Raw genomic sequence first — 20079 nt, 5'->3', positions numbered from 1 at the left:
ACAAATTCCTTAAGCCAACATCCGGCCCAAGCTAAGGCTTATTGGGGAAAAGCATAATGTCCTGTCTAAGAGGTTGCTGAATGGCCTTTCTGATCTTCAAAGAGATCCCAATCAGGTGCCAAAAGTGAACAACAAAAGGTACTAACAATATACTGAACTGTAATAGCCTACTATAGAAAATCATGATGGTAATGTTTTGTCCACGTCTAAATTGTTCTCTCCACTTTGAAAATAGGCTCATTTTGAAGCTCCCAAGTGATAAATATTTGAGTTTTACCATTGTTAAACCCATATAGCCGATCTCTGGGTCTGATGGGAGCACTTTAGCTTAGCTTAGCATAGATCAAATACTATAGAAAATCATGATGGTAATGTTTTGTTCATGCCTAAATTGTTTTCGCCACTTTTTTGTTTTCTAAAATATGCTAATTTCATAGCTCCCCTAGAGATAAGTATTTGAGCTTTGACATTTCTAAATCCATTAAGCTGATATTTGGGTCTGATGGGAGCACTTTTAGCTTAGCTTAGCATAGATCAAATAATATAGAAAATCATGACGGTAATGTTTTGTCCATGCCTATATGGTCCTCGCCACCTTTTTTGAAAATAGGCTCATTTTACAGCTCCTCTAGAGATAAATATTTAAGTTTTACAATTTTTTTAACCCATTCACCTGATCTCTGGGTCTGATGGGAGCACTTTTAGCTTAGCTTAGCATAGATCAGATACTTTAGAAAAATTATAATGGTAATGTTTTGTTCATGCCAAAATTGTCCTTGCCACTTTTTTTGACAATAAGCTCATTTTAAAGCTCCCCTTTAAGATAAATATTGGCGTTACCATTTTTAAAGCCGATCAACCGATCTTTAGGTCTAATAGGAGAACTTTAGCTAAGCTTAGCATAGATCAAATACAATAGAAAATCATAATGATAATCTTTTGTCCTCGCCACCTTTTTTTTAAAAAAAATAGGCTCATTTTACAGCTCCCCTAGAAATAAATATTTAAGTTTTACTGTTTTTTTTAAGTCATTAAGCCGATCTCTGGGTCCGATGGGAGCACTTATAGCTTAGCTTAGCATAGATCAAACACTAGACAATCATGATGGTAATGTTTTGTCCATGCCTAAATTGTCTTCGCCACTTTTTTTGTTTTTGAAAATAGGCTCATTTTACAGCTCCACTAGAGATTAATATTTGAGTTTTACCATTTTTAAACCCATTTGGCCAATCTCTGGGTCTGATTGGGAGCATTTTAGCTATCATGATTTTCTATAGTATTTGAACTATGCTAAGCTAATTAGCTTAGCATAAATACTATAGAAAATCATGATGGTAATGTTTTGTCTCTGCCTAAATTGTCTTCACCTCATGTTTTTGAAAATAGGCTCATCTTACAGCTCCTCTAAAGATAAATATTTGAGTTTTTCTATTTTTTAAACCCACTCAGCCGGGTCTGATGGGAGCACTTTTAGCTTAGCTTAGTTTAGCATAGATCACTGAATCAGATTAGATTGTTAGCATCTGTGTACCAACGTAAAATTAATAGTTCCTATTTTCTAGACCCCATATGGCCTGGAACTATACTCTCATTTAAGAATAAAGAAACTTTGCTGCTGTACCATGGCTGTAGCGAGGACAATAATATTGCACAGCACCTGAAAATAGTGCCCTACTTGACAGATTCTTATGAATGGCACTCCATATTCAAGCATGTGATCATGTTGGTTATATTAAAGGAAATTACCTGATTTCCAGGCACCGCATAATATTATTGTGCCTGATTCAGTTCTGAATGAGAATATAGTTAAGTAGAAACTAGTAACTTAAATTTTCCATTAGTCTTAGTACACAATGTAACTACAGAATAGTCAATCTTTCAATATAAAAACTATAGAAACTCTGTGGTAATTTATGAGAGAAATGCTAATGGTCTAATCCGATTCAATGATTTATGCTAAGCTAGGCTAAAAAGGCTTCTGCCAGATTCAGAGATCAACTGAATGGATTAAAAATGGTAAAACTCTACTGTTTCACTCTAGTAGAGTTGTAAAATATGCCTTTTTTTTTTAAAGTGCAGAGTTTCTTTAACATGTGGATACCAAGTAAATTAACTAATGTCTTAATATGATACACTTACAGAGAAATGCACCAAGTAAGATGTCATATAAACAAATGCTGGTTTATAAGAAACTGCGAATTTGTTATGCAGACTGAGCAAGAACACTGAGTCATGCTCATTGGTGTATAAAAGAGAAGTAGAAGTGGACTGTAGATACTTGAATCACTTGTTGTTGTTTTTTTGTTTGATTTTTTTTTCGCTGTTGAGATGCATTTTGCTGTCTTTGCGGGTTGTGGTTGATGTTCAGACAACACCAGATTCAGGAAAAGGTTTCTGCAGATGCTCACCAGGGTTTCGGTTTGCTCCAAGTTACTGAGTGTTGAATTTCCATCTTACAATTATCATTAATAGAGTTATGGGTGGGCGGAGTTGTGGGCGGGGCCGTTTCCTCACGGGCCTTATTTCTCAAATCTGAGGTCTCGAACATCAAAGGCTCCTCGCTGATAATCACAACGCCTGATGTGTTTACTGCATTTCAAAGCAGCGATTGAGTTTGTTATCTTCAATTACGCCGCTCTCATCTAATGAGTCCTTTTGTTTTGTCAGATCTCAGAATTTCCATTGTTCCTCATCGCTTTGTTCATGAAGAAATGTCACATTATTCACGTCGCACGCAGGAGGCTTTCATATGGAGATAAAACCTTTGAAATGTCACAAGTGTGGCAGGTAAAAGGGTCCCGATCTTTTCCAAGTCATTAATTCACTTTGTTAGTCTTGAGAGTGCTTCAGAGGTGACATAAATGGTTTCTTGAGCCTTTATACGCTGATGTTTGTTGTAGTAGGAGCTACAATTAAATATTTAAATATCAATCATTATTATTGCTGATAATGTGTGAACATGTTGTAAATGAACTTGTCTATAAAAGCATGCAGACTAATTTATAGCTAATTACGAAGTCTGTGAGTTGCAGTGTTTGTGCAAACATCCATATCGCTATGATCAAATGCTTTTCACTACTGTTGTCTCACTGCCACCATTTTGTTATTGAGGAAAAAGAGCCCAGCACACATTCAGTGTGGATGCTAACAGTAGGCTATATCGCTTTTAGCACATTCATGTCTAAGTATTTAAAATGCTTTTTACTATAAAATTGTCTAGTTTTTAAATGTTTTTTTTTTTTATTTCATTAGCACATTTCTTAACAGCATCCCTGCTTAAACAACTTAAACCAGCCTAAGCTATGCATTGCTATGCAGTTGCTTATCTGTTTGGAATGATATTAGCATACCACAATGCAGTTGCTAAGCTGTTTTAAGTGTTGTTAGCACATCGCTATGCAGTTTCTAAGCTGTTCTGAGTAATTTTAGCACATCGCTATGCAGTTGCTCACTGTTCTGCGTGTTTTTAGCACATCGCTACAGTTGCTAAGATGTTTTGAGAGTTTTTTGCACAACACAATGCCGTTGCTAAGCTGTTCTCCCTGTTTTAGAACGTCACAATGCGATTGCAAAACTGTTCTGTCTTTACACATTTGCTAAGTGGTTGCTAAACTATTCACATTACTAAGCAGTTTTGAATGATTTTAGCATATCACTACAACGCTATGCATTTGCTCACTATTCTGGGTGCTTTTAGCAAATTGCTGCAGTTGATAAGCTGTTTTAAGTGTTAGCATATCGCTATGCAGTTGCTAAGCTGTTCTGCGTGTTTTCTGCACACCACTATGTTGTTAAATTGTTCAGATAATTTTTAGCACATTGCTATGCAGTTGCTAAGATGGGGCCTTTACCATGGAGCCAGATTAGCTGGAACTTAACTGGCTAGCCAGCTTTTCTGGCTACATGGTACAGGCCTCTGATCTGAGTGATCTTAGCACGTTACGGTTGCTAAGCAGTTCTGGGTGCTGGGTGTCATCACTATGTGGTTGCAAAACTTCAAAGTGGCTAGGATATTGTTGAGTACTTATTAAGTTTTAAATTGTTAATATTATGGCTCCTATATGGTTGTGCTATGGCTTAGTTTAACACTTAGAATTAGCATTACATAAACCCTTGTCACAGTGAGTGATTTAGTGAGATGTATCACATTTGGTGGGCATTGTTGTGGCATTGAAGGTTCAAAAGAGGGTGAAGTGTCTGTCACTGTCGCCCACATGCTTTCTGACGTCGGCCTCTGAAGGTCAGTGGAGGTGTTCTGCCATTGTGCTTGTCGTAAGGACACTAATATGCCAGCAAATATGAGCGTGTGTATGTGCATGTTTGACATTGGCGCGTCTGCATGTAAATTTCTGTCATCTAATCTGTTGTTAAAGCTCCAGCCAATAATCCATTTCACACTCTGGGTTATTTTGTGGCATCCACAGTCTTAAAAGACGCCAACGGCACGCCACCTAATCCTGCCAAATAAAGGCTCGGTGTGAGGATCCACGCACTGCACAAACACTGACATCGCCATGCTAATCTGACACACGTCACTGCTGCTGCTGTTGGTGGAGCTGGTTTTGTTCATCCCAGCTCAAGGGTATCATCTTTCAGTTCATGAAGCACCATAAACGGGTCAGAACTGGATTGTGGAGTGTGTAGCTCTGTAGATTTGTTTTTTGCTGAAGTTGCTTGTTGAGTGTGTCACCTAAAGTGTTGACTTAACTGTTGGTCCAAGATGAAAAAACGTATTGTATTGTAATAGTGTTGTATTTTAGAGACAATTTAAAGACTTTGGGCAAGGAACATTTGAAATAATCTATGTTATATTAATTATTACATTTTATTATTGTTATTTGATTATAATTATAATAAATACAACTTTAATTTCAGTATTTAAAATGAAGTTATGCATTATTTGAATCTGAATTATCTTGTTTTATTTCAGTATTAACTAAACGAAATAATCAATTTTAATAATGTTTTATAACTAATATTACATGAAGTAATACAAATTCATCAAGTCAATTATGATTGAGTAAAAATAAAAATAGCGGGTAATGTACCTCAAATCTAAAATATAACTTGCAATACATTGATTAATGCAAGTAGGATAGCTTTTACTATTTTCGTTTGTAAATCTTATTTAAACAATTAGTACTGCGACAATATTCAAAAATATATTTTAACACTATATATATCAACAATAAAGAAATTGGTAAATCTAGTAAAAAGGTAATTCTGCAACATTGAAATTATTTAAATTATTTATATCCCAATAAACACACACATATGTACACACATATACATCAATATGTAGATATGGTGACTGTGCAGGCCATGGGAGATGTTCAACTTAACTTTCATGTTCATCAAGCCACTTTGTCTCCAGTCTTGCTTTGTGTGATCTCACGTGAAAAAGTAAGTATTTTACGTTTTGTCAGTTTAGTGGCTAATTCGTACAAGTTCAATCGTACGAAATTGTAGGATTTTAAAAAGGAATCCGTTGCACCTAACCCCACCCTTAAATCCAATCGTCATTAGGGGATCAGCAAATCGCACTAAATTGTACGAATTAGTTTGTACGAATTCATACTAATTCGCTGCTAAATCAAAAAAGTTACGAATTGCTGTGAGATTGTGTTGATATTGGTTTATTATCATGCACCAGGCACTGCCTTCAGGATACATTATTTGAACCATTAGGTGAACTTGGTCCTTCAGAATGGTTCGGTAGTCCTTGTCAGTGACGTGCCTATCTGGCACAAGTATTGGGTCTAGGGAATTCTATAATATTGAGCCCAAATGAGAGGGGTCTGGCTGCAGACTCTAGTGCTATCTGAGTTGCATCCATTTGTTTTTAATGCGCTCACCTAACCCTACCCCTCACAGTGATGTCACTAGCTCCATTGGGGGCAATGTGTCGGACATTGTATCACTGAGATATGCAGTCTCAGCTTGTATCATCAAGTCTGCATTCAAATACTATTGGCCCAAACCATCACTGATCCACCCATATGCTTCACTTTGGGCATACAGTGCGGGTGAAGCGCTTCTTTGGGGCTTCTCCACACCATAACTCTCCAGGATGTGGAAAAGACAGTGACTAAAGTTTTGTCTGTAGCAGTGGGCAATGTTTGACCCTGTGGAGCTCCTGACAAACAGTTTTGCTGCGAAAAGGAGATTTCATACAATTCTGCCATGAGTTGGGCAGCTGTGGTTTTACATTTTTTGGTACAATCCTGGTTAGTTCCCAGACATCCCTTTCAGACAGGTTCCTCTTGCGTCCACAGTTACTCCTGTTCAATGTGGTTCGTCCTTCTTGGTGGTTTGCTGTCGTTACTCTGGATACCGTGGCTCTTGATACATCACAAAGACTTGCTGTCTTGGTCACAGATCCACCAGCAAGACGCACATCAACAATTGTGAACTCTGTCCAGTGTTTCAGTTTCATTGTCCAATCCCTGGAAAAGCGTTGCCTGGTCTGATGATTCTTGATTTCTGCTGCAACATTCGGATGGAAGGGTCAGAATTTGGCATCAACAACATGAATGCATGGATCCATCCTGCTTTGTATCAATGGTTCAGGCTGCTAGTGGTGGTGTAATGCTGTGGGGGATATTTTCATGGCACACTTTGGGCCCATTGGTATAAATTGAGCCACAGCCTACCTGAGTATTGTGGCTGAACCCTTTATGACCACAGTGTACCCATCTTCTGATGGCTACCTCCAGCAGGATAATGCGCCATGTCATAAAGCGCGAATCATCTCAGACTGGTTTCTTGAAAATGACAATGAGTTCACTGTATTCAAATGACCTCCACAGTCACCAGTTCTCAATCCAAAAGAGCACCTTTAGGATGTGGTGGAACAGGAGATTCTCATCATGGATGCGCAGCCGACAAATCTGCAGCTACTGTGTGATGCTATCATGTCAATATGGACCAAAATCTCTAAGGAATATTTCCAGTACCTAGTTGAATCCATGCCACGAAGGACTAAGGCAATTTTGAAGGCAAAAGAGGGACCAACCCGGTACTAGTAAGGTGTACCTAATAAAGTGGCCGGTAAGTGTTTTTCTTTATTCCATTTCTGCAAGCCAGACCCATCACTTCACTGCAGTTTTCTCTCTCCAGCAAGTTCAGCAAAGCATTATAGACAGAAGTGTCTTCTGCATGTTAAAACTCGACTCAATTAATTAAATCTGAATGTGAGCGTGAAGTTGGATGCCAAAGGAGGAAGAAAGAGGATTTTCTGAGTAACTGTCAGCTTAACCATTAAAAACCACAAACCCACGCGCACCCTGTCAAACAGCCCAACCCGACGATGACAACAACTCCCACTCCGAGCAGGGGCCCCCTAAACACACACACACGCGCACGGACGAAGTGAGAGGTGCTCGTACGTCACAGTCTGCCTATGTGTGTGTGTATGTGCACATGTGTGCGTATGTTGTGTGTGTGTGTGGGCGAGGCGAATGTGTGTGGGTGTGTTTGAGTAGGAAGACACGCTTGACTCGCATCAGCTCTGCAAATTAAAGGAATCTTCATGTTTTTTGTTTTGTTTTTTCCATCACCACCCCCTTTTTCCTCTCTCTCTCTCTCTCCCTGTCTTTCCTTATGTTTCTCTAGCTTGTGTTAGAGGTCAGCTATTTCCAGATATAAACCGAACAAGATCGCGTGTGGCATTAATATGGGAGTTTGAGATGTGTGCATGTATATTTACTGTACATATGCAAAACAACAAATATCATAATTTAACCATTTTAATTCGCGTTTTTGCTATATTGAAGACACAGTGGCATGTTAAAACATTCTAGGCAACGTTTTCTTTTTAATCTAAATGTAAATGATTTTAATTTAATACATCTTTTACAATGTTTATTAAACTTTTTATTTAAATGTACACTTTTAAATCCAACCAAAAAAAAAATGTGTGTACTTCTTGGCATAGATTCAACAAGGTACTGGAAATATTCCTCAGATATGTCGGCTGCACGTGCACCACATCCCAAAGGTGCTCTACTGGATTGTGATCTGGTGACTGTGGAGGCCATTACATATATCCTGTAGCCAACATATATCTTGTTCTTAGCTGACAGGAGTGACACTTGGTGTGGTCTTCTGTTGCTGTAGCCCAGTGGTCACCAAACTTGTTCCTGGAGGGCCGGTGTCCTGCAGATTTTAGCTCCAACCCTAATCAAACACACCTGAATGAGCTAATCAAGGTCTTACTAGGTATACTTAAATCATCCAGGCAGGTGTGTTGAGGCAAGTTGGAACTAAACCGTGCAGGGACACCGGCCCTCCAGGACAGAGATTGGTGACCCCTGCTGTAGCCCATCTGCCTCAATGTTTGGCGTTTTGTGCATTCAGAGATGCTCTTAAACAAGGCATTCGGCCCACAGAACTTCCGTTTACTGGATATTTTCTCTTTTTCGGACCATTCTCTGTACTCTTTAGAGATGGTGGTGCGTGAAAATCCCAGTAGATCAGCTGTTTCTGAAATACTCAGACCGCATATATATATACATTCATTTTAAAACCAACATTATTTAAAAAATTTTTATATAAATGACTTTTGTCATTCATTTTCTTGTCGGCTTAGTCCCTTTATTAATCCGGGGTTGCCACAGCGGAATGAACCGGCAACTTATCCAGCAAGTTTTTACACAGCGGATGCCCTTCCAGCCGCAACCCATCTCTGGGAAACATCCACACACACATTCACACACACACATTCATACACTACGGACAATTTAGCCAACTCAATTCACCTGTACCGCATGTCTTTGGACTGTGGGGGGAAACCGGAGCACCCGAATGAAACGCCAACTGAGCCAAGGTTCGAATCAGCGACCCAGCGATCTTCTAGCTGTGAGGCGACAGCACTACCTACTGCGCCACTGCCTCGCCGACTTTTGTCATTGTTTTTGTCATAAAACCGTGGAAAAAATATTTTTTCCACAGTAATTTTTAACTCAAAATCAAGACTTTTTAGATGTGCATTCTAAAATGTATTCGGTAAATGTGTTTCCATCGTAGTTTATTTGCATTTTTCTAATTGAATAAAAGTTTATCCAACTTAATTGTGCGCAAACACTTTTTACGCACATTTTCAAAGTCTATTTGCATTTTGCCATTTCCATTAAGTGTTTTTCATTAAATATTCCAAAATGTGCATAAAAATAGGTGAATGAAAACAGCTATTGATACATTTTAGCTATTTTCCATCATTCCACAAATGTTTTCAAAATGAATCGCATTTATGCATATTTACATATAAAAACAGAATTATACATCCCTATTCATGCATTAGTTCATACAGGTATAATGCATTCTGTCAAGCAGAGTCAGGTAAAGCGACGCCGTGAAAACATCATCAGATTCCCTTGAGAGCAGATATGCTTTACGAAACTAGTAACAGGATCTTTGATTGCAGGCAAGGTGCTGTCACTTGTCATTTCTGTCACATAAGATGGAAAAAGCCTTGGAAGAGCTTTTGTTTTGAGGAATAGACCAACACAGAAGTAGGGAGGATGACAGCAACCACCACGCACTTCCTCCAGGGGCTGTTCGCCCGGGCCTCCTTCCCAAAATAACTCAAGATGCTCAGGCAGATGGGAGGCTGCTGATGCGCCCCTCCATTTAAAGACGCATGATTACTTTCCATTTTAATACACAGCTTGTGCATTTCTTAACGGATTAGTAGTTCGCTTCCAGAATCTAATTTCCCTGATAATTTACTCACCGCCTTGTCATCTAAGATGCTAATTTCTTTCTTTCTTCAGTCAGATCTTTTTTTGTTTATGTTTTTCTGTGGACTTTTATGATGCTCAGTGGTTTAAACTTCCAATCTGCAGCTTCAAAGGCCCCTAAATTATCCTTGCTGAAGAATAAATCAGTCATTTTGTGTTTAAAAAAAGATTAAGCTGCACTTTAAACCATATTTTGGAAGGTAAAACCACTGAACACCATGATAAATTCAGTATTTAGAGAAAAAATCCTGTATGTTTTGCAAAATAAGACATCAAGAAAGAAACAAATTGACATCTTGAAAAGCAAGGGTTTTGTTTATCAGATGTGAACTAATCCTAGTGGCTATTATGAGGGACAAAATGCTGGGTTGTTTTAATTCACTCAATTTTGGGTCAAATCTGGACAAACTCAGCTGTTTAGTTACTTTTCAATTGGGTTTGTCCATATTTGTCCCAAAATGTATCATTTTAAAGTGTAGTTTGATGTAGATTCTGCTGTTGTTTTTGTTTAGGTGTTAAAATAAGCTGGATTTTTATTGATATGCGACAAAAACATTGTGGCTGTTTTGAATGTACAGTCCTATTATCAGTGTACTCAAGTGGGGTTGGGGGGATTTCTTGCCAAAGAAGGCGTGTGTGAATTTCCTGTCTGTAGACGAGAAGAATCGTCACACAGGTCACATCTCTGCATGGTCTGTTGCAAAACGTTTTGCATGGTTTGGACATTATAAATGTGTTTATAATCATTATAAAAGTTTGTAACTTGCACTCTAAAACATGCTTGGTTTTTAACTTAATACTGGGTCAAATATGTGGACAAACCAAACCGTCAAAATGTATTTTTAATTTAAAAAAAAAAAAGAATTAAACATTTAAAAAGTTAGGTTTGTCTATATTATTCAATAATAAAAGCTACATCTTTTTTTTATGATAATTTACTTTTAGCAGCCAGACCTGAAACTGATATTACACAAAATGTTTTTATCAGTGCTGGAGTGTTTCAGTTTCCGTACATTCATTTTCACATGTATTTATTTACCAAACCCAACTTTCTAAAGTGAATCTTGAAGTAAAAAGCTCTAAAATGTTCAATATTTTTTCTTGTATTCATACAGAAACTGGGCCCTATCATACATCCGGCGCAATGTGGCGCAAGGCGTGACGCAATTGTTATTTGCTACTTTCAGCTCGGCGCAAGGGTCATTTTGAGGTGTTGCGCCACGCTTTTTAAATAGCAAATGCATTTGCGCTCATATGTGCGCCCATAGGCGTTCGGGTCTAAAAAAGTAGGCGTGTTTTGGCGCATTGCTATTTTGAGAAACTGTAATAGTCTGTTCTTTAGACCAGAACAAACCCAGTCTAAAGTCCGGCGCATATTATTATTTTCATATAATAATATTATCCTGCATATTATTATTTACATATTACTTTCTAGCCTACATGAATTTAAAAACCACTGCCTTGAATCCTTCATCTCGGGAGGCTTTTTCAGTTCATTCAATTTGCTTTTGTATAATGTTATTATTATTAGCAGTATTATTTATTATATCCATATTTATATTTATTTTATTAAAAACAAGCTTAGATTTGTCCACCTGTTAGGTTTTAGACCATATGGGGCATAGCAGGTGTATTTGGAAATAACTCAGTATTTTGACCTCACTTCCTTATTATTGTTAATTTATTAATTTTCTGGAAATTAAAACTGAATTTAGAAATAGTTTTGAAACAAATCTTTGCGCTTAACAAACGAAATTAATTATTTATAGGCTAATTGATGTCTGTGGGTAAAGGTATCCCTATCTACGAGAGCAAAAGTGAAACTGAACTTACTTTACGTCATGTAAATAGCAAATGCGTTTATGGCGCAACACAGCTGGCTCTTAAAGGGAATGGGAGATGAGACTCTGATTGGTTTATTCTCAAAACACACCTATAACTCATTAAGAAAATAAACTCAACCCTTTTAGACCATGTGCCATGGCGCAAAGCGGATTTTACCATCCTCATTTCCCCTAGCACATATGGATTCTGACACACCCTGAATGAGTTTGCGCCCTGCGCTTTTCTGTTTTGCGCATGGACCATCAAAATAGAACCCAATGTGTGATCATAATGTAATTTGTGCTGCAGTTTAACTGTCAAATTTTTAATTTTACATTGTCAATATTGCCTTCTGGCGTCCTTTTTTTATTAGCTTATTTCACAATGAAAACCAGTGCATAACGTAAAAATTGCTACTTTTTTAAGCTTAACATTTGTTTTTAGCTGTCCAACCCAGCATGTGTTTGTTCTGATACTATGGGCTCTATTTTAACGATCTAGGCGCAAAGTCTAAAGCGCATGGTGTAATTAAGGGGGTATCCGAATCCACTTTTGCTGTTTTAAGGACGGAAAAATAAGGTTTGCGCCACAGCGCATAGTCTAACAGGGTAGTGCTTATTCTCTTAATGAGTTGTGGGTGTGTTTTGAGAATAACGTGCATTAAACCAATCAGAAACTCATCTTTGGAAAAAGTGGAAAAAAAAACTAAACGCTTCACTAGCGAGAAAACAGTTAAACAAACCATATGCTGATAAAAAAACGAGCCATCTCCATTCTGCTTCTATACTTTCTCTTTACTTTACTTTTACTCTTTACTTTACTCCTTTACTTTCAGGGTTAAGGAAACAGTGTTGTATTCAGTCCCTAAAGACATGCATTAGCCTACATATTTAATTTTGTTTGTTCAGCGCAAAGATTTGTTTCAAAACTATTTCTAAATTAAATTCTAATTTCCAGCAAATTAATAAATGAACAATAATAACGAAGTGTGGTCAAAAAACTAGTTATATCCAAACACGCATCCTATTCTTATGCCCCATATAGTTATGCCGACGTCTCCGAAACCCGACGGCTGGAAAAATCTAAACTTGTTTTTATTGAAACAAATATAAATATGGATATAACAAATAATACTGCTAAAAATAATAACATTATACAGTAGCAAGTTGTCATGAATAAACTGAAAACAGCCCCTCAACATGAAGGCATGGAGGTAGTGGTTTTTATATGTATGTAGAAAATAATATTTTTCATATGTAAATATATTTGTGTATTGTTGTACATACTGTGTGTATTAAGCAATGTGTACGCGTTTGAACCTGCATAGGCGCATAATTCTCTGTGCTGGTCTTTAGATCAGCTTTTAGTTAGTCAACAGCAAGGTTCATTTTAATTTTTCAAAGTAGCAACGCACAAACAATGTGCCTTAACACACCTCTTTTTAGGGTTAGAAATCAAAGCAGTGTTGCCAGACGTACGATAATTATCGTATTTGTACGATAATTTCGACCTCTGTACGATGTACGATCAATAATGAGAAAAATCCTATAATGTACGATAATTTAAAAATTTTATGGCATTTAAAAGTAACTTCATTGTTATCTTCGGGCTTCTTTACTTATTGATCTAGCTGCATCTTTTCTGTACTCCTGTGAGGAGTAGGTGGAGTTAGGCACGTTTTCTATCTCATCTTACGTTGCCTCTTCTCAGCCAATCAACGTGGAGAATGGCTTTCTCACAATTTAACACTCCTGCTGCGCGTGCCCGTGGTTAGGTCAGAAGTTTTCAGTTTGAGGTCGATCTTTTAAGCAATAATGCTAAAACAATTCATGCTGTAAAGGAAGGTGAGAAGGATGGGAGTTTTCCCTTGATGTTCTCTGTTGCGCGTGTACTGAAGAGCGGTGTTGTCGCGCGCATTCTGATCAGCTGTGTTGTCGCGCGCGTACTCGAGCGGTGTTGTCGCGCGCCTACTGAAGAGCGGGACCGAGGGTGTGCCGCGTCGCGGGGGCACTTTTTATCCAAGACTAAAAAGGGCATGTGCACTGCACAGGTTGAGCCCTATGTGTGCACGTGCCTGCCTCAGAGTCTGCACTGCTTTCAAGCCAACCAGCACTATTTCGCAGTCTATTACGGCATCCAATTTGTCCGGTGAAATAAATGCCTCAACATCTGGCAACATGCAACATTCAATGACAGCAACTCGGAGGTGGAGTTTGAACCTTCCCACTAAGGTACCTAGTTTTTGCACGTTGTGTCAAAACGCTATGTGTCTAGATAATAGCTGTATACTCTCAGTTTGACTCGTGTACGATAATTTTCCTCAAAATACGATAATTTTGAGGTTCTGGTACGATACTTTGACATTTCCAATCTGGCAACACTGAAACAAAGTGTCAAAGAGTCCACATAGTGGCGCAAATGGATTTGCTATTTAAACAACATGGTGCAAAACATGAAAAATTAGGGTTGCGCTGGTCTGAAAATAGCAACAAATCGCGCCATGCACATCTTGCACCTTATTGCGCCGGTTGTAGGATAGGGCCCAATGACTTTAAAGTCCTCATGAAATCAAAATAACGTTTTTTAGATGTTAGCATCAGTATGCGAACAAATCCTCCAAAATCGTGACAAAAATCGTATTTAGAAAATATAAACATCTACTACTTGCAGATTATCTCTTCCACCTATGGATCACCAATCTTTTTGATGTTAACTCATAGCCTACTACAGTTTATCCTACATAATGTAAACTTCGCACAATAGCAAAATAATAGGCTGAATCCATAGACTTTAAAATATAGGCTGAATCGCATTTTGTACCAAATTGCTTCATAGCCACGACTTTTAATCATACATTTACCTATATCACTAACTTTTAAAAGTAAAACCTTGCAAAACATTTACCGTTGTCCAAAAAAAAGTGCAATAATGTGCCCCGGTTTCCCTTATTTACATCTACGAACATGGACACCACAAAAAAAGTGTACTGGCCCACTGAAGGCTGTGTGGGTTAGTGTCGAAAAAAACACCATCACTGTAAGTAATATTCCTCAATATGTCATCATGAATGTGTGTGTGTTTACCGTGTATGACCGTTGAGGTCTCCTCTCTCTCTTTCTCTCGTTGGTATTCGTCCCACGCGCAGCGCCGCCCCCGCGAGGATTTGCGTCAAGCCCGCGCGTGGGAGTGAGAGAGCAATGCAGCTTTACATCGGAATATCCCCACACAAGAAAGAGAGAGAAAGAGAGGTAGACAGATCGAGAGAGAGACAGAAGCGATGAGCCTTCAACGCACTTTCTCTCCTGCGCGAGAGGCGGAGCGCAGCCTCGAGACTCCGGTGAGCACCGGGAGCAGTCGCGCGCTCCAGCTTCGGAAAAGAGGTACGTAAAGATGATATCCTACACAATTCATATACGTATGTATACAGGCATTTAGCATTGGAGGGTAGACAGAGCAGATCATGATGGTCTGGGCTGCTATGAAATTGTATAGAGAGAGTTATATGCGTTAGATTCACTGGTGCATGTGAGGCAATAGTTTGAAGTGATTTGCAGTTTGCGTTGTAAAGAATAGTGTAATGCACGGCTGTGTTTGCAGCAGAATGAACTTATGTGTGACATGTCTGTTTGCATTTGCATTTGTAAATCTTAAATTGGTTTAATGTACAAGAATTTCACACTAAGTTAGGTGCCTTTGTGCACTTAAGCAAGGTGCATGAACTGTGCCAAATGGATTTCCCCTGTAATAAAGTCGGTCTGAATCAAAATATCTGATAAGTACTTGCATGGCAAAAGTACTAATGGCAAATGCTCCTATAGGGAACAGAAGATAGACTGGTTATTTCTATTTACAGTCATTAATTTCTGTTTGAATGAAAAATAAGGATTGTGTTGACTATAACTATAACTTTTTGCAAATGCTAGAGTTTTGGATCTAGTTTGAGCTTTTAATGCATTAAAAGTTTGCATCCAAACATTATTCATTGATATGACGGATTTATATTAGTCAGTGTAGATGCCAACTTGATTTATGTGCTAATGAAAATGTGGACCTACCGTTTAAAGTTGCCTAAATTAAGATTTAAACCCACAACTTCTTAAGCTTTGATTTGAAATATTGCTATAAGCTTGTACAGGAAAGTCCACAGAACACATTTATCTTAACACAATTAAGCTTCATTTTCATTCCTGTCAAAAATTAAATATGGCACTGTGTTACCCTGGCTAAAGCCTGTCAAAATAATTAACAATTGCTTCCTTGTTAATCACCGTTTACATTAAATCTGCAGACCCATGATAAGTTCTCTCCAAAACCTTTTAAAGTTGTTACTAGTAGGTCAGTACATATTGGCTATGGTCAATTAACAGGTAAAGGCTAAAGTTGTTTCGCTTCTTTTCAGGAGACGTAAACAGAAAAATGTTAGCTTAGCTAATGACTTTGCAAATGCTTTGTTTACTCCAAGAATGAAAATGCAGTTTTGTATATCCAGTCATGTGGACAATGCTATATACAAGTGTAAATGGGATCTGAAACATTTTGAGTTTTGATTGTTTGTGTGCATGAATGTGTTCAAACAGCCCATAAGGAACACACTGATTAAAATTTAGTTTGAATGCATGAAAAAATAATAATTACAGCTTTGTATATCTAATATCTATATAAACCTTTTAATCCAAAATGGCCTTTTGGATTTATATGTACATAGCAGGAATTTATTACATAATATTAGGCAGATAAGAAAAAGCATATGCAGTAGTCAACATTAGAGGTTAATCAAAATTGTCCTAAGACAAGAATGGATGTTGTTCAATAGTTTTAAAACAACTTCGATGAAAGGTGATGATCCACTTCAAATGTTGACTACATACACCAGGGATGTCCAAACTCGATCCTGGAAGGCCGGTGTCCTGCAATTTTTTTGTTCCAACCCCAATTAAACACACCAGAACCAACTAATCAAGCTCTTTCTAGGTGTACTAGAAAGCTCCAGGCAGGTGTGTTAAATGAAGTTGTAGTTAAACTGTGCAGGACACCGGCCCTCCTGGACCGAGTTTGGACACCCCTGACATACACACTTTCCCAAAGATCATCCCCTCAAAGAACTCAGGAAAGTTGACCAAAAATTTTTAAATGTGTCTTTTATGTTCAAAATAACGACAAAGTGTTTGTTTGCATACGTTAAAGTTAGCTAGTAAAATGTTGTCGATTGGACAAGCTTGACTTGTTTTATTTTTGCACATGTAGCCATGTCAGTGCTCCTGCCACGATCCTTGGGCGAGCTTCAACTCTATCGCATCCTGCAGAAGGCAAACTTGCTCTGCTACTATGAAGCATTCATCCAGCAGGGCGGCGATGATGTGCAGCAACTCTGCGAGGCTGGCGAGGAAGAGTTCCTTGAAATCATGGCCCTTGTTGGAATGGCAACCAAACCCCTCCATGTTCGCCGACTCCAGAAGGCACTACGGGATTGGGTAACCAATCCTTCCCTCTTCAACCAACCATTGACGTCTCTTCCTGTCTGTAGTATCCCAGTGTACAAGCTCCCCGAAAGTTCCCCCGGCGTCCACAGCAATGGGCAACAAAACCAGCTCGTCGTTCCTAGGGCTTTATTACCTACAAGCCCCAGTCCCGGAAGGCTTGATCTCAGCAGGGACGGGACTCCAGGTTGCTCGCCGTTACAAGGAGCAAGTGAAAGTCGTTTCTGGGGAAGCGAGAGCGAGCATAGTTTATCTCCATCAGGAGCGTGTTCTCCGTGTTCACCTCATGATGCTCTCGATACTCTTGATTCGGCTGGCGTCCAGTGTGTGATGGAGTGCGTAGAGCGGCTCTCCCACACTCTGTCCAAGAGTGATCCTACAGAGGTCAAAGAACACATTCGTACTAATAAGAAGCTCAGTAAGATGATCGGCCACATCTGCGAGATGAGTGACGACGATCCACAAAAGGAGGTGGAGATTCGGAAATACAGCGCCATCTATGGGCGATTTGATTCTAAGAGGCGGGACGGACGGCAGCTTACAATGCATGAGGTTTGGCTGGTTCTTCTATCTCCCGACTCACACTGCAATTTTTAATTACCATTTTCAATTGTAGCTTGTCAGACTGTTGCCAAACATGATACACACTGTAAGATCTCGGCTGTCGTAATGTCAGATAATCAAGACTCGACAAATATGAACACACGCAAGGCTCATTTGGAGTTTAACCTCATCAATCCATGACCTGTTAAGTTACCTGCATTCTGAAATGCTCTTTTAAAGTAAATATAAACAATCTGTAGCTAGGGCTGAGCGATTTAGCAAAAAAAAAAAAAAATCTAGGTTTTTTATAAGGTTTGACCGATTCACGATTTCGATTTTGATTTTTTTTTATTGAGTTACTAGTCTTCTCAAAACATTACAACAACATGACTGAAGTAACACTCTCTTTAAAAGTAATTGGAAAAACCATCTGGTTAAGGAACATTGTATTTTTAATGGCCATGTCCTACAATAATCGGTCAAGGTGTAAATAAATGTAAAACAAATTCACGAGTTAAATAGCGTTGCTGAAGATTTGAATAAGAAATATTTGTGTAAATATTGCACTTGCAGGAATACAGAGGTATTTTTTGCAAGTTGTGCTGAGCCTAGAAAAGATTGGCTGTCAGCTCAGCTTTGACTTTGTCTTCTGATTGAATGACAGGTTGTAATGCTGCTGCCTTGTTCTTAAAAAGATACAGTAGAAGAAAAAGGACTGAACATGGAAAATATAAAGCCTAATTTAACCCAATGTGTGAAGTTTTGGACGTATAGCAGGAGCAAATACAAGTACCAGATGTGTTTAATATAAAATAATAAATTAAATCTATTTTTCTTTTTTCCCCCTTTTAAATACCGATCATTTGATGCGCTTTGCTCCACTCTCTATTATGCTGGCTGATCTGTCTGGTTTTCAACTAGGTCCGCTAAATGACGCCATGGGGGCGGGTACTTTCATTTTCACTGCTACAGTCCCTCACCTCTACTCGTGTTCCAACCAAAAGATCGGTGCGGTTTTAAACATGGCAGGCTTTTACGTCCTTCATACATGTTGAGATCGAGTTTATCGACTTGATTGTGGAATATGTCTTGACAATCCACACAGACGTGCAACAAGTAAAATCCTACATGACTTGTCAAGCAGGTTGCACACCAAAAGCGCCGCGACACGGCGTGCACATGAAAGTTTAAACTATCACACACCAAACGCGCACATTCACATGATATTTAACATGAAACTAATCAGATGGCGCTCTGTGGGCCAGCTGAAATATGAACTGCTTCGTGAATCGTGGCTGGGCGGCGCCGGTGTGTGTATAGAAACCTGTTTAGAATTCTAAAATCCATGGCGTGGTGCTGTGCGGCCCGTCTCCAAGAGGCGCTTCTGGTGTGCTTCCTGCTTCATACAGAGAGTGAACCCAAGCGCATTGGTGCCATTATAATGTATTAAATATATATATTTCACATAAATCGCGATTTCTCAATTTCATTCAAAATTAAATCGTCTTAAAACGTAAATTCGAATTAATCGAAAAAATCTGAAAAATCGCCCAGCCCTATCTGTAGCTTTAATTTTACTCAAACCATGCTTGATAATAAAACAGGAAAAGAATGATATATTTAAAAGTTGCAATGTTTCCTTGAGGTGAATTGAAGATGATGCTTAGCCCTCTTAATGGTTCACACTGCAAGAACGACTCTTGCTATAGCTATAAATCAACTGTCTGTGAAAATTTCCAACTAACAATCAAGGACCACAGATTTTTGTTTTAGTATTATAGGAATTTTTGAGGAATTCCAAAATTTGTCTCAGACAACCAAATTGTGAATGAAATTGCACTGTGCTAGCAAGTCTTAAGACAGAGTTGGCAAATTTGAACCTGGAAAGGCGCAGTCCTGAAAGAACTGTCCACATGAGTATGGGTATTTTCAACTTCACAGCTTTTTCTGTGAGGTTTGGCCATTCGTCCACACTTAAACACAGTATCGGGTCACTGAAATAGAAACTTTTTTCAACTACTCACACTTAGCTGATGATTAATAATAAAGCTTGTTTGGCATTCCGAGCCCTGAGCTTATAAGATTCTTGAGCCCTGGGCTCTCTCCCATTGATAGGGCGAGACAAGAGTTTGAGCTCAGATCTCGATGAACTCCCCAACTTGTTAAAGTCTGGTGACAGATTATAGGGATAGCTATATTGCTATAGCTATACTGCTTACTTAAAGCTCGTCTATAGTGCCAATTTGTTATATTCAAATTACTTATATCGCATGTTTTTGGTCTGTGGGAGGAAACTGGGGAACCCAGGGGAAACTCACGCAAGCATGGGGAGAACATGCAAACTCCGCACGGAAATGTTGACTGCTCCAGTAAGAACTTTTAACTGGTGACATTCTTGCTGAGAGCAAACAGTGCTAATCACTTGACTGCCATGTTGCCCAATCAGGAAAAAAGAGGGAGGAGTAGGGGTGGAAGTGGGGTTTCTTCAAGATGAA

The 20079-nt window shown here is 38.7% G+C and overlaps 1 protein-coding gene and 1 long non-coding RNA gene across 4 annotated transcripts in view; one reads left to right on the top strand and one right to left on the bottom strand.

Moving 5' to 3' along the window:
- Window positions 1-5620: 5620 nt before the first annotated feature.
- On the bottom strand, window positions 5621-14877 carry LOC141380184 (uncharacterized). Its single transcript, XR_012397803.1, has 2 exons — window positions 14648-14877; window positions 5621-6486 (listed from the first exon to the last, which is right to left on the bottom strand). It is a non-coding gene; the product is annotated as an uncharacterized lncRNA (long non-coding RNA).
- Window positions 14788-20079, top strand: part of nab1a (NGFI-A binding protein 1a (EGR1 binding protein 1)) — a 22771-nt gene continuing 17479 nt past the window's right edge. For 2 of the 3 annotated variants that reach the window (XM_005161686.5, XM_009296205.4), the window contains exons 1-2: window positions 14788-14944; window positions 16809-17593. In XM_005161686.5, the coding sequence (XP_005161743.1) occupies window positions 14842-14944; window positions 16809-17593 (888 nt within the window). In that variant the 5' untranslated portion in view covers window positions 14788-14841. Of the gene's footprint in view, window positions 14945-16808; window positions 17594-20079 lie in introns of those variants that run through there. The other variant, NM_001045086.1, reaches the window with a different exon arrangement.

This window comes from Danio rerio, chromosome 22, assembly GCF_049306965.1.
Source record: "Danio rerio strain Tuebingen ecotype United States chromosome 22, GRCz12tu, whole genome shotgun sequence".
Lineage (NCBI taxonomy): Eukaryota > Metazoa > Chordata > Actinopteri > Cypriniformes > Danionidae > Danio > Danio rerio.
The sequence above is the reverse complement of the archived record's forward strand: the minus strand, read 5'-3'. Positions and strand labels throughout refer to the sequence as shown.